This window comes from Rhopalosiphum padi, chromosome 4, assembly GCF_020882245.1.
Source record: "Rhopalosiphum padi isolate XX-2018 chromosome 4, ASM2088224v1, whole genome shotgun sequence".
NCBI lineage: Eukaryota > Metazoa > Arthropoda > Insecta > Hemiptera > Aphididae > Rhopalosiphum > Rhopalosiphum padi.
In genome coordinates, this window is record NC_083600.1 from 15,380,150 (window position 1) to 15,394,003 (window position 13,854).

Genomic DNA, 13,854 nt, shown 5'->3' on the forward strand with positions numbered 1-13,854 from the left:
AACAAATTTAATTTACGGCGTAGAAGTTACAATTCAATGACGATTGAACGAATTTGATGTTTCGATAACAATAATAGACTAATAATAAGCAGGTAAACTAAAAAAATAGCTGCAGTGATTGAGTTTTGGACAGAGAATTAGACGAAGAAAAATGCGAATTTTTATTAGTAGAATATACAGATTTTGAATAATCCGAGTGAATTTTAACTGTGCCCCGCGCGTTGCAAAAATATATATAATATTATATTGCATGTATACCCGTGTGCACACACATACCCGCACAAGCGCTCACATCTCATTCGTCTCTCGACGCGTTAATATGGAAATGTATTCACGGCGACCGTTTTTATAATCCTACCCAACGGCAAATTTAATTAACACATCGTGCCGTATAATATTACTCGGCGTCGCTAATTTTTGTGCTCACCCGAAACCATAGGTATATTATAAAGCCATCCCGCGCACTATACGACTATATTTTAAAGAGCGCCGACAATTTATTATTTAGCACGATATTGTCTTGTTCCGGCGACTGTATAATATTATGTGTGTGTGTGTGCGTGCGGCACTACTAAGAAGTTTGTCCAACTCCGTCAGGCATAATACGCAGCACACACACACACACACACACACACACACACACACACACACACACACACACACACGCTTTTGGTATATGTTACGTAGAGAATTTGTCGGTTTCCTTTGTCATTTTATATTGTGTTCAAGTACGCAGTAGGTACCTACTACCTAGTAAAAATTACGATACCGACTCGGAAAGATGTTAAAAAAATATTTTGTCAGAGCAGTTTTTCAGCGAAAGCAGTCGGTATTTAATACCAATCCACAACTGCAAGACAATGTCTATGCCTGACCGTTTCAGTGACAATAACTAGACGCTGTAGCCCTAAGTTTTCCTTACCATTTTCCTCTCCGACCCGATTCTTATTTCAAATCGTGAATGATAATAGTCTGATAATTATTTCTAAAGACGGGACGCGCTTCGGATTATGTACCAAAGAATTGAATGTTATATCTTTTGTCTTATATTTTTAGTCATTTTTTGTCGTTGTAAATGCGTTTTATTTCATTCTTACCGATTTCCGTTGCGTAAAAATATAATACGTATCGCGAAAAATTAATGGTTGTATATTATATACTCGGAAACCCAATGATTAATGAATGCATTATTATTCATTTTTAAGTATCTTTTGTGTTTCAGTTCGTATATAAAAAAATATTGTTTTAGATGAGAAACATCACTTAATAGATAATTTAACGAATAAACCATTTTTTTAAACGTTCAATAACAATAAATAAAAATTTAAAACAAATTTTAAACATTGTTAATTTATTCATATTAAACTTATTTAATAAAAGTTCAACATACTTAAAGTTACATTTAAAACAAGGTTTGGTATAGCATAAATAAAATATGAAGATTATGTTTTTATAATTTAAAAAATTGCTGCAGAGAATTTGGCTATATTTGCTTGTTATTGGTTAGGTTTTATAAGTTGTTTTATAAGTAACTTAAACTGTTTACAGCTTGACTCAGAAATAATATTAAGTATTGAATAAAACAAACATTGTTTTAATAAAAAAATATCCTAATGGTATATAAGGAGTATGGCATTATTGATTTCCAATATATAACAGCCGAATAATTTTGATTTTATTGGGACATATTAGACTCATTTTTAAATGAGTAATTTAAAATATGTGTTTTTTGTGGAACGTTAAATATTTTATCCTATATAGGTACTTTTATACATTATATATTTAAAAATGTAATATTATTTTTAGATATGAAAATGTACAAAAAAAAAAGAACACAAGCATTCTAAATATTTTATTGATTATTTTAAACGAAAATGTGTGTATTTTTGTAATTACATCACGACATCGAAATTTGGTTCATACAATGTAATTTTATTAATTAATTATTAAATGTTTGATATTAACAAAAAGCATATAAAATATATAAACTGAACAAAAAATCGTGTACAACGATACAATATTTATATTTTTTGTGAATTTCGTTAATTTCGTTAAAACATATTTGTGAATTTGTTATAAGTACGTTTTAAAGAAATATCAATGTACTTTATTTGTTTTTAATGAACGTTATTATTTATTCCATCTGGGGGGTTTCGAGTTGTGGTATTTTTGTAATGTTTTAAATCACGTGATTATCTCTTGAAAGACACCTAAACACAGATGTACCAATATTGCCAATATATTATCGCGCCGCCAAAATTATAATTTTGCAAAAAATATTACCTATCAAGAATAATGCAATTATTTTAAAATTTAAATCAATACATCTTGTTAAGCAATGTTTTTTTTTTTTTTTTGTTGATTGTAATTTCTGTAATGTGTTTTTAACGCACAATTCGAATATGGTCACAAATCACTCGTAAACGCGTTTAGTGTTAAACCTAGCCACATTAGAAATTAAAGAATTCCAATAAACTATACACAACAAATATTTTTCTCGCTTTTTCCAACGCTTATTATTTAATAGAAATAATAACTCAAATAGTTTTCGGCTCGAAGAAAAAATATTAAACAAGATTTGTGTACGGAGTTTGACACTTTAAGTGCTTTCGTTGTTTGTTAAATTTTTTTATAGCGTTCGTATAGTTTTGAGTACTTACCAAGTTACAATGATGTTATTTATTTGTTCATAATTTATGAGTAATTAAACGCCGGCGGCGGAATCTAAAATTCGAACCCGAGGAAACATATAAAATCTGTACCTTATATTATAAACTTATGATTTATTTGGTTTGAATTATTTCCATTCGATTTCGCCGGCAACGAAAAACGCATTTGTTAAGTCAAACACTTCAAACACAGCAGAGGGTTCGCGGTTATAGAGGTGCAGTGTATATATATATATATATATATATATGTATATATTACGGAGTGTACGAGCCGCACGTACAGTCGGATCGTTCGCGAATATTATAATAACGGCCGCGGCGGGGTAAAGGGATTTCGGAAGAACAACTACAGACTGCTTAGTAGATTTGAATAAAATCTAAACCGAATAGGTCGTGCCCGCCTGCCCGCGATGGCGCGTATTATGAAAACGTTTTGTTAATATTTCGGTCGTACGTACGTCGTCTGCGGCGAATGAAAAACCGACAGCGTTACCGTAATGTCCGTTACCGTTTTAAAAGCCGATTTTATATATTTTTTACACGTATTTTACCGTTCAAGACGTGCAGGTACGCGCTGGCCGAGTCCAAATTGGACGGCTGACACGTGTAGTTGCCCGAGTCGTGCCGCACCGCGTTGTTGATGGTCAACGTGGCCACCATCGTGTTGGCGTCCAACCGCTCGCTGCTGATCACCTTGGCGCCCTTGCCGTAGTCCAGCACCCGCTTGTTGTTCTGGTACCAGAATATGTAGTCCGGGTCCCGGACGCTCTGCCGGATCACGCACTTCAGGCTCACCGAGCTGCCCTCCATCACGTGGATGTCCGACTCGCCCATGATCTCGATCTTTGGCACTGCCGGACGAAACGGATAACATTATGTCTACTCATATTATAATATATTTTATTTTTTTTCGTCTTGTCGTTATTATTATTTACGGGGCCGTATCAGAGTTGTTGGGTGTTCAATGCGCGTGACATTATAATAATATATTATGTCACAACGACAACATTTGTTTGGATGTATAATGTATTAAGTTCGTTTTTATACGTTTTACGCGATAATCATTGAAAACTCGCGGTGTAATAAAGAATATTGCATAATATATAGTATAATATATACTGTTAGACAAAATTAATTTAATATTTTGAATACGATCGATTCCGACTATAGACAATGATACGATATGTTACATCTGGACATATCGATTTCTAAACGCATTTCGATTTTTTAGTCGACATTTATATTGAACACCGAAATATTTTAAACATGAATATTATTTTTTTTTCAACAAACATGATGGGATAAAATATTGTTTTTGAATATACTGTGTTATTATAATTTAGAAAGTGAGCGAAAATTCGTTTAATCGCATACTGCATTAATAGAATAATTACACTTTATTATAAAATATATGAATTTGACTTTTAATTAAATTCGATCACAGTTTGCGCATAACGATTTTAACGCTGAAATGTAATTAAAATAAATAATAACACTAATACCACGGTTATGTATTATATTCATATGCACACATTTATTGGTATTTATACGGTTTTTACAAGTCACAATAATTTACGACGTTTGGTTATTTATAATTGACACACACACACACACATATATAAATACAGTGTACTCTCGATTATTCGCGAGCGGAATATCCGTTGTCTTCCGTGGAATCATCTACATACTTATATGTATACAAAAAAACAATATGTATCTTTACATTATACATAATTATCGATTTAATTGGGTTGTGATGGCCAATTACTCGATAACGGCATAAAATACAATACGCTTGTTTAATACATATTAATAATTTTTGGTAATTTTTGATACGTTTAATTCGTAATTTTAATTTTTCGGACTATCCGCGGAATTCGCTTATCCGTGGATGCGCCGTCACCCTCTTCCACGAATAATCGAGAGTACACTGTCTATACAATAAACATAAATATTATAACTTCAGAATATGTTTTTTTAGACTCGATACTTACCTACGACATTGAGCTGAACCAAATGGCTCATTTTAGGTGATGTATTAATTTGGCATTCGTAAATGCCAGCGTCCCTGGGCTGTACATATTTTATTTGCAACGTCCACGTACACGTGGGCTCTACTAGAAATATCCGGAATCTATCGTCGGCGATAAACAACAACCAATCAATGGTGAGTATGTGCGAATCCCGCCGCCGTATCCATGACACCTGCAATACATAAACCCGCATAGATTTATATTAAATCAAAGTAAACTCGATAAAATAAATTATATAAAATAAAAAAGTGAAATTATTATGATTTTCCATATAATCCCGGTTTATGTTTTTAATTAATAAAATAACCGAGAGATTGAAATAAACTTGGCATACTCAAGAGAGGGTTGTTAGGGGTAACGAAATGTGAAATTAAAACTTGGGTATAGGTAAAGATAAAAAGTTCCGCTGGCGGGATGCCACCGCAGTATGAAACAGAAATCTGTAGGAAAAAATAATTTATTAATATTATAAAAAAGACTAAATATGCTTTTAAATTAATTTGAGGGTACTTTAGAGAATCGTTAGTATTGCATTTAACTATGATAATTTAACAGTTTTATTTATTTAATATAATAAATTAATACAATAGGAAGGATGGTGCTGATATATTTTATTTTGAATAAAATTTCGTGGAATGAAAATTATGCTCGATGGCGTTATAATAAATTAAATAAATAAATAGATATTTAATTATAAACCGTAAGTAAATATAATTATTTTACTTTTCAAGAGAGTTAGTAATTATTTAGTAATTTTTGCTATAAAAAAAATGAGATTAGTTTAAAAATATTTTAATTAGTTATTTTTTTCAGAGTATGAATAATCAATTTTTTTCTATGTTATCATATTATACCGTTTTCATCGATACTTTTTCAACGAATATCTGTATTATAAAATTTATATCGTTTAACCATTTGAAATTGGATTTGATTTTAATTATAGACTATTATATATTATTAGACTATACCAATATTAAGCAACCTGTATATATATATATTGATTAGCCATTATTCGGTCCATTACAGTGGCTCTTAACGGCCATTGTGTGCTAACTGCATAAGTGGAGTGGTAATTTGATATTTCACAAAAAGATTTATGACTTAATGCAGTTTAAGTACAATTGGCCACATTTGGCAAATTATTCGGCATGCAATTACATTACATAATTCCATTACCGTTGAGACATCATGAAATTATAATATTAGAATTGGACGCAATTATCATATTCGTCCTGAAATTGCTGTATAACATGTTCAACCGATGTTAAAAACAGAAGACCTTGTCGTTTCGTATTTTGTTCATCGACGGGTTTGTGAAATAATGAAACATAAAATAATTTTACGGAAAAATATAATATGGCAATACATAGGATCAAAACAATGGCATATCGTTGTGGACAAATTCGAATTTATCGTTAAACGTTTAGACGGTTTAATTACAAACATTAGAAGTATCGTAGCATAAATGTTTTAAAAAAAAAAAAAATAACAACTATATTTTATAGTTTATATATTTATGTACATTATCCCCAATACTTTTATATTGGTATTAGTTTTGGTTGTATAAAGTGATTTTCGTGATTTTTTTTAATGAGATAAAAAACGTATTGGAATTTGTGAAAACTCAAATATTCGTTATTAAGTCTGAAAATTTGCTACGTGAATTTATTTGAAAAAAACTTAATCTCGTTCTTCTTTAAAAAGGCGCGTGCACTGCACTATAGCTGCGTATGACATTATGTCACGTACATTTTATTTCGACGCGTTCGGGTATTTTTAGGAAATTTTTGCGATATGTTTTTCTTAAGGGGAAACGGCGGCAGCTTATAGAAGTAACTGTGAGTTAATGGATTTTCGTTGAGCGGGCGTGATTGGGTAGTAGTGGCAGGGGAAGAAATAACAATAAAGTATAAAGGTGCGGGTTATTTTTTTACCCCGTGCTTTGCGCGACAATAACACGAGTTTAAATGGGACGCGTTACTGTTCGGAAAACTTAACGGTCCCCCCGGATTCATTTTTACAATGTCCCCGTCTTTCGCGCTTCCACCGCACCGATCGCCAGTCGCCGTCACCCCGCCGGGTAGACCTTTACACACATATATTGTAGTAGCACATATTTTTAAATCGTCAATTCGGTCACATTGCTGGCCGGTCATTTGCGCCGTCGCTGCGGAGGAAAAGGTAATTTTATTTAGTGCCCCGTGGCAAGGGGAACGTTGATTAAATAACTATCGTGTAAAAACCACCCCACTGGCCGTCACCAGCGGAGAAGCTTAACAATTGTGCTCGAGACAATATATATATATATATATTATTTATAACGCGCTATGGTCGGAGAGAGGTGAAGGGAATTGAGGGAAAAAAATAGAAACTTTTCACTCGTCTTTGTCGCCCAGTTATTTATTTTATTATTTTATCCTCTCCACCCCCTTTGCCGTATCTTCATCGTAGTGCAATCTCGTGTTTATGCGGTGGACGCGTGGCGAAGCCCTGGCGTGTATTTTTACGATCCCACCCGAAGCCACGGCGACAGACCGGTCATAAATAGAAAATTGCCTCGTCTCCTGCTAAATTTTGTCGCCATCGCCGTTGCAATAAAAGCATAATATTACGTGCGCAAAATCGCGCCTACAATCACCGCCGGTTGTCACCCGTCCGTGGTAATAACGTACGTAACGCATCTTGAAGGGAACTATAGTGATTAATCAAGCTCGGGGCTCTCGCAGTTCTGAGAATTTCAAAAACAATATCAAGTTGTGGTTAAATTTTACCGGTTATTCACTAGTATACGCCTAGATGGAGGACACATATTCTGTACCAAAAAATCTGTTATAGTTGTCCAACACAATGTAAGACATGACAATAATCGAATTAGTCCCCCAAATCATAATAGGACTGATTTATATTTTATTTTAGTAGCACATTGTGATCTTATTGGAAGTCATTAATAAGTTTCTTTCAAAAGTAGAATACTTCATAAAATATTTGTACATTTTTACGACACCATACCATTTTTTACGCTTAGATGTTATTTCAAACATAAATATGAAAATGCGAGAATTAAATTAAATTTATATTGGCGTTTATGCGTAAAGCTGTGTTTGTCTTAAGCGTCATGTAATTATTTAATAAAATATCTATATGGTAGTAAACTGATAATCTTGATTAAAAATTACATTCATAAATAAATTGATGAGTTGATCAATGTATCAATATATGACCTTATTAAACTGAATAATTCTAAAAATAATATCAATATGCGATTATGAAAACTATTTAAACATAAATCTTCTAGAGGCATTAACTGTAAATGATTTTAAAAACTAACAACAAGAGGCAATTGTCCGATAAAAGTTGTTTGGTTTTGAAACTAAATTTCGAATTTTAAAACACCATGTGATCGTTTTATGGTCGAGGATTGAGGAAATTAAAATTTAAAACTATTGTCTTGGTAATTATATTTCCTAAATTATATTCTAAATACACACAAAACACGAGTCATCGAATAAAAAGTCTCCGGGGTCGGGAAGATGTGTCTTGAAATAGTGCGAAAAGTTTTCCACGAACCCCAGTCACAATAGTATTTTTTTTTCTCTGCAATTTTCAAGAACGTAACGTTGTTTAATATAAAAACTGGCAAATCGTTCTGTAAATATATAATCGTATTAGGTCGTATGTATGTATGGATGTATGTATGTATATATGTATGTATGTATGTATGTATATATGTATGTATGTATGTATGTATGTATGTATATATGTATGTATGTATGTACGTATATATATATATATATATACTTGAATATTGTATATCCGCATCCGGCGTTGTAAAAACGTTCCGCCGGGTAACGTTATATAGTCTATTATTGGTATATAGGTACCTCTAATGCCTATATATAGTTTATCTATATTATACGCCGCAGCTAATCGAATTCCCTTCACGTTCGATTCGGAATAACGGCCAAACGCGCGCAATACACATTGTTTCGAGCATTTTAATTTACTGCGCGGGGTCTGCCCGTCGTTTCGCGCCCACTGCACTCGTGAAATTTGCGGTCGTTATATCCGGAAAAGTATATAACACGCATTCCGGTTGTCGTTTATCCCCGAAACGAGTTTTTCGGACGGCCCGCTCGGTATTTCTCGGCCGTCGATCTCGGGCGCAATCCGTTCAGCCGACAAAATCCGTACGTCCGTTATTTTTAACACCACCGACATATAACATACGTATTATTGTATTAAGCTCATCGTTTGCCAATGTGTGTCGATCGATTTCGCATTGTATGCACATTTTTGTCTAATACCTGTCTCACACACTTATTCTGCGTTGGGGGTGAGTATTGCATTATTATAGTACTCTCTCACACAGGAAACTCCGATTTACGATCTTTTTTTTTACGAATGTCTTGTTGCAATTATGTATGGAGCGCTAATGAATTGCAATATGTGTGAATATAGGTACTCAATATAATATATTATATAGTTTTACTATTTATGATAATATAATAATAATAATAATAATAATAATAATAATAGTTGTCAAAATAATATTTTACGCAGCAAAACTAAAAATAAAACAATTATCGAAGCTACTCCAAAAGCATAGCGTGTGGTGGGTGCAACATATTTGACACTTAAATTTTTTTTTTTTTGTTTGTCATTTTCATTCGACAGTCCTATTAATACTTTAATTTCCATTTTTATTTGAACGAATAGTGTTATAAATAGAATATTAAAATTATTCTATGTTCATATATGTTTGGAAAATGGTTACATTGAAAATAAAAATAACTCCGGTTTATCAATCTAAAATATCAACGCAAAACCCAAACGGATTGATTTAATTTTAATTTTATACACTCACCGACTTGTTACCGAGCTGCTTGACCCTGCAAGGCATGTAAGCGTGACCACCCAGTTGCGTGGTGATGTTGGACGATACGGACGTGTCGAAAAACGGCCTGACCAAAAAATCGGACACCTGTTTTTTCTGCTGCTGAGGGTTGTATTTTTCTGGAAAAAAAAAAAAAGAAAAAAATTACGGTTATTGCTCTATTCACATTCGCCATCCAGTCGAGTGTTTTCTCTTTGGGCGCTGCATATACACACCCTTTGCACAATATACTAATTGGGGTCGAGCGCTTAATGACCTTCTCGGCGGTGGGTTTTATCGTTAAAAGTTTCTCTCCGCTCCCCCACCCCTCCTACCAACCGCTCCATCATACCAGGAGCTCGCGACGTAAACGTTCATTGCGAATACCATTAAACCCGTATGCGGCAGCCACATAATGTACAGTGTGGCTCGTGCAGCGGTTCTCCGGTTTTCCGCGTCGGCTATACTCTCGCGTATTGCGCGTACGGACTACACAGACTCGTGACGATACCGCGTTCACACTATATACCACGTATTATATTATATCTGATGTGTATACCGAGATGCGCACACAAAAACGTACGTCGGGTGTTCGAAAATTACAGCGTCCGAAAGAGTGCATACAAACGAAAGCGTTCATTTTATTTTATTTTTATTTTTTTGGTTGACGATTGCACTCTCGAATGCATTCAGTTCGTAAATAACGAACGACGTTAAAGAACGCATATTATTCGTTTTATACGCGAACGCGAATGAAAAATAAATTCAAAATATATACAATTTGTATTGCTCGACTCGGGGCAATGTTTTCTTTAAGAACTATAGCGGTAGGTGTACGCACGAACAAAAATATATATTATTTCACACTTTGCCTCTTCCGAGTTCCGAGGCTTTGGTTTTCTAGACAGGCAGATTTATTTCAGATGACTTATTCTGTTTATATACGACTATTGAATTGTCCCTCGACTGTTTTAAATAAAAAATTAAACAACATAAATAAAAACCGATGCCGCGAATCGAATTATTTTTTATATTTATTATCAATTATTTAATTTTTTTTACACAAAAACCGTACTGTATTTATTTGATTTTTTGTTCAAACATAATTTGAGTAAAGACGAACATGAACGATATATTCTTTTCGGAATAAAAATACATTTTTAATGCACTTCGCGTTCAATTTGAAAGCAAATGGATATGCAAATGCGTGAATGAATTCAATTTAAAATTTATACTGCTCCAAACGCTGGTTAAAACGAAATAATCGTGATAGTCATCGTGTTCGTTCGTGACACCGATGTTTCGACATTGTTGAGGCGTTTTTGTTATGCGGCAAAGTGCGCGGATAAACTGTGTTAAAAACTGGCTTAAGACGAAAGTTTTTCGTTTTTGCGGTTTAGAAAATTGTTTCAAGCCGACGACGTTTTAATTAAGAACATAAAACCACGATGTTTTTTCAGTTTCTTTAGTACACCGAAAAAAATAAATACTCATAAATAGTTTTTACGTCGAACATTTAATGCTTTGAGTAATGTTTTTAATTTGGCTGATTATCTAAACATTTTTTTCTTCACAATAATAATAATAATAATAATAAAAACAAATTAACCAAGTACATTAAAGTTACTCTTTCTTGAATTTTACAAGTTCTAATAATTTATTTACACAACTATTCATATTCTTTGAATGCTTGGGTTGATTGTTTTATTGTAATTTTATTTTGTTTAGAATAATGTAATATTAGGTATAATATTATCGTTATTCGTGTATTATAACATGTAACTTAGAAATAGCAGGGTTTTAAATTGTTGTAATATATTAACGAGATTTATGCGTAACTTCATACCATAAAGTTGTCTTAACTACACTAATTTACCATACTAATTGCTAATTTTATAAATACTTTAAGTACAAGTATAATCTTTATTTTAACTATTTTATGAAACAATTTTTTTACCAGTAAATAGTTTACAATACGGAAATGAAGAATGAATTAGAACTGACTCGTTATTTTTGATATAAGCGTGGTTTGTTTCCCAACTTTGTTTTGAGAGTGTATAGATTTGATATTAAAAAAAAAATTGAGAGGAACTGCTTTAGTCTAAATAAATATGAGTTTATTAAATACGGTAGCTATTATTTGTGAAACATTATTAAACTAAATTTGAGAATACAAATCATTTATTTATTGCTTCTTTGCTTTTCGTTTTCTTTTTCACTTATGGATAATCCAAAATAAATAACTACTTGTATAAGTACAATACGTTTTCAATTTATTCGATGGAAATTTAAAGCAAATATTATTCTGAATACTAATATGAATAAATAAAAAAACATGTTATTGTAATTACAATTTTAGGTACAAATATTTTTATATAGTTTTAAAAAATATTCTATATACTTTGTTTATTGTATATTTAAAATATTTGTATTCTTATAGCATGTCACGCTGTAAGAAAATAATAACGAAATCAATACACGGAATTTCAGAATAATATTAAGATAAATAGTATCTCTACTTATATAAATAGTATATATAGTATTTCTCTTAACACTTAAAAAAATTAAAATCGAATCAATACTTAAAAGTGAATGTTTACATTGAGTATAATATAAAATATTCATTACTATTTACTATATAATTTTAATTTTATAATTTATTTTTTTATTTTATTTTACTTAAGTATTTTTTGGGTATTGTGTTTTTTCAAAGTCTTCAAAATATATAGAGTAGTATCACAAATTTATTAAATTTAAAAAATAACTATTGGAGAATTATCTAAGAATAATGTAGAAAATAATTTTAAATTCCATAAGTTGTATCTTTTACTACTTGTCATTTTGTTTCATTTAGATATTGAATGTTATATTTCTTAAAATTAATTCATTCAAATTGAAAATGTCTGTATTTTTGATGTAGAGTCGAAGAAAAATAAAATGCACACTAATTCATATTTATCACACGAGAACATGTTATTTCAGTAATAATTACATTCTGTTAATTACTTTTTAATTTAAAGACTTAAAAAAACAGTATTTTTTAATAACCCTGTGAACTTTTTGATGCTCAAAATACTCGTACAGAAATTATTTAATCCAAAAAAATTATATGTTTGTAGAATTAGAATAGTCAAATACTATGCATTTTCATGGCTAAATTAACCCTAAAAATCCTTATTTTTAATTCTTCATATTACAATTTCAACGAGGTATAATGTTTATTTACATTTAAATAAGTATTTATTATTTTCAAAGTCAAGTGTTTTTTGAAGTTTTCTTTGTTAAAAAAAAAAAAATGTATCATCATAACTTGTTATTAGTATTGTGTTGTTAAACCTTAAAAAAGAAAATTTAAAGTAATTTTAATAAAGTAAATCATTATGTTAATTCATATCATGCTGATTTATTGAAAATCATAAACTACAGTATTTAATAACTACTATTACTGCACTGACCGGTAAGTCATAAAATTAATATTATAAAACGCAAACGAAACAAAACGTTTTTCAATAAGTAATTTACAAAAATACCGGATTTGATGGACTACACAACTATAGGTACGGAGATCCAACAATAATATAACGGCATGTACAATATTCGGTGTAGGGAAATCAATTGTCAGTACTATATTATATTGTGTTTTGATCGCTGCAATCGCGGGTCATCTAAATTCATAAAATTCAAGTTTCATACGTCATATACACGACTGGTCGTCTAGCGATCGGTGTATTGTATTCGTGTACACGTGCATGTTGTATATTCGGCACTGTATGAGTTGTGAAGTGCACATATTGTTATCATTGTAATGCACAAACCATAATAATACGGCGGTCGTATAGTTATTATAATTTATATATACGGCACACACGTGTGGCCCGCAATCTATATTTTTGATGAAATTCGAGAACACACCTCTAGTAATAATTATATCGCAAAACCGTCGTTTATCGGTCATTGTATTGCCAAATTCCATTATGTTTGATAATAATAATAATAATAATAATATTAATATGATTATCTAGAGCGGCCACGTGGTGGTATATACGGTGTAATCACGACAGGGCACACAGCAAAACAATATTCCATCGCACATTACCGTTTACATTTTATGATGTGACGGGCTATTATCAATAAAACGAAATAACGAATGCATCGGTGGTTTGTGGGTCGACATTTTTACGTCTGTAATCCACATCGAGGTGAATCACAGTCTATTTAATGGATATAATCCGTTTAATAAATTATGCACAGTAAACACACACACACACACACACACACA

The 13,854-nt window shown here is 31.7% G+C and overlaps 1 protein-coding gene across 3 annotated transcripts in view; it reads right to left on the reverse strand.

Annotated features, from left to right (window-relative positions):
• Positions 1–13,854, reverse strand: part of LOC132929569 (lachesin-like) — a 396,933-nt gene that overhangs the window by 4,095 nt on the left and 378,984 nt on the right. For all 3 annotated transcript variants that reach the window (XM_060995009.1, XM_060995008.1, XM_060995011.1), the window contains 3 exons: positions 9,567–9,715; positions 4,664–4,874; positions 3,221–3,520 (listed from right to left, as the gene is read on the reverse strand). In XM_060995009.1, the coding sequence (XP_060850992.1) occupies positions 3,221–3,520; positions 4,664–4,874; positions 9,567–9,715 (660 nt within the window). The remainder of the gene's footprint in view (positions 1–3,220; positions 3,521–4,663; positions 4,875–9,566; positions 9,716–13,854) is intronic.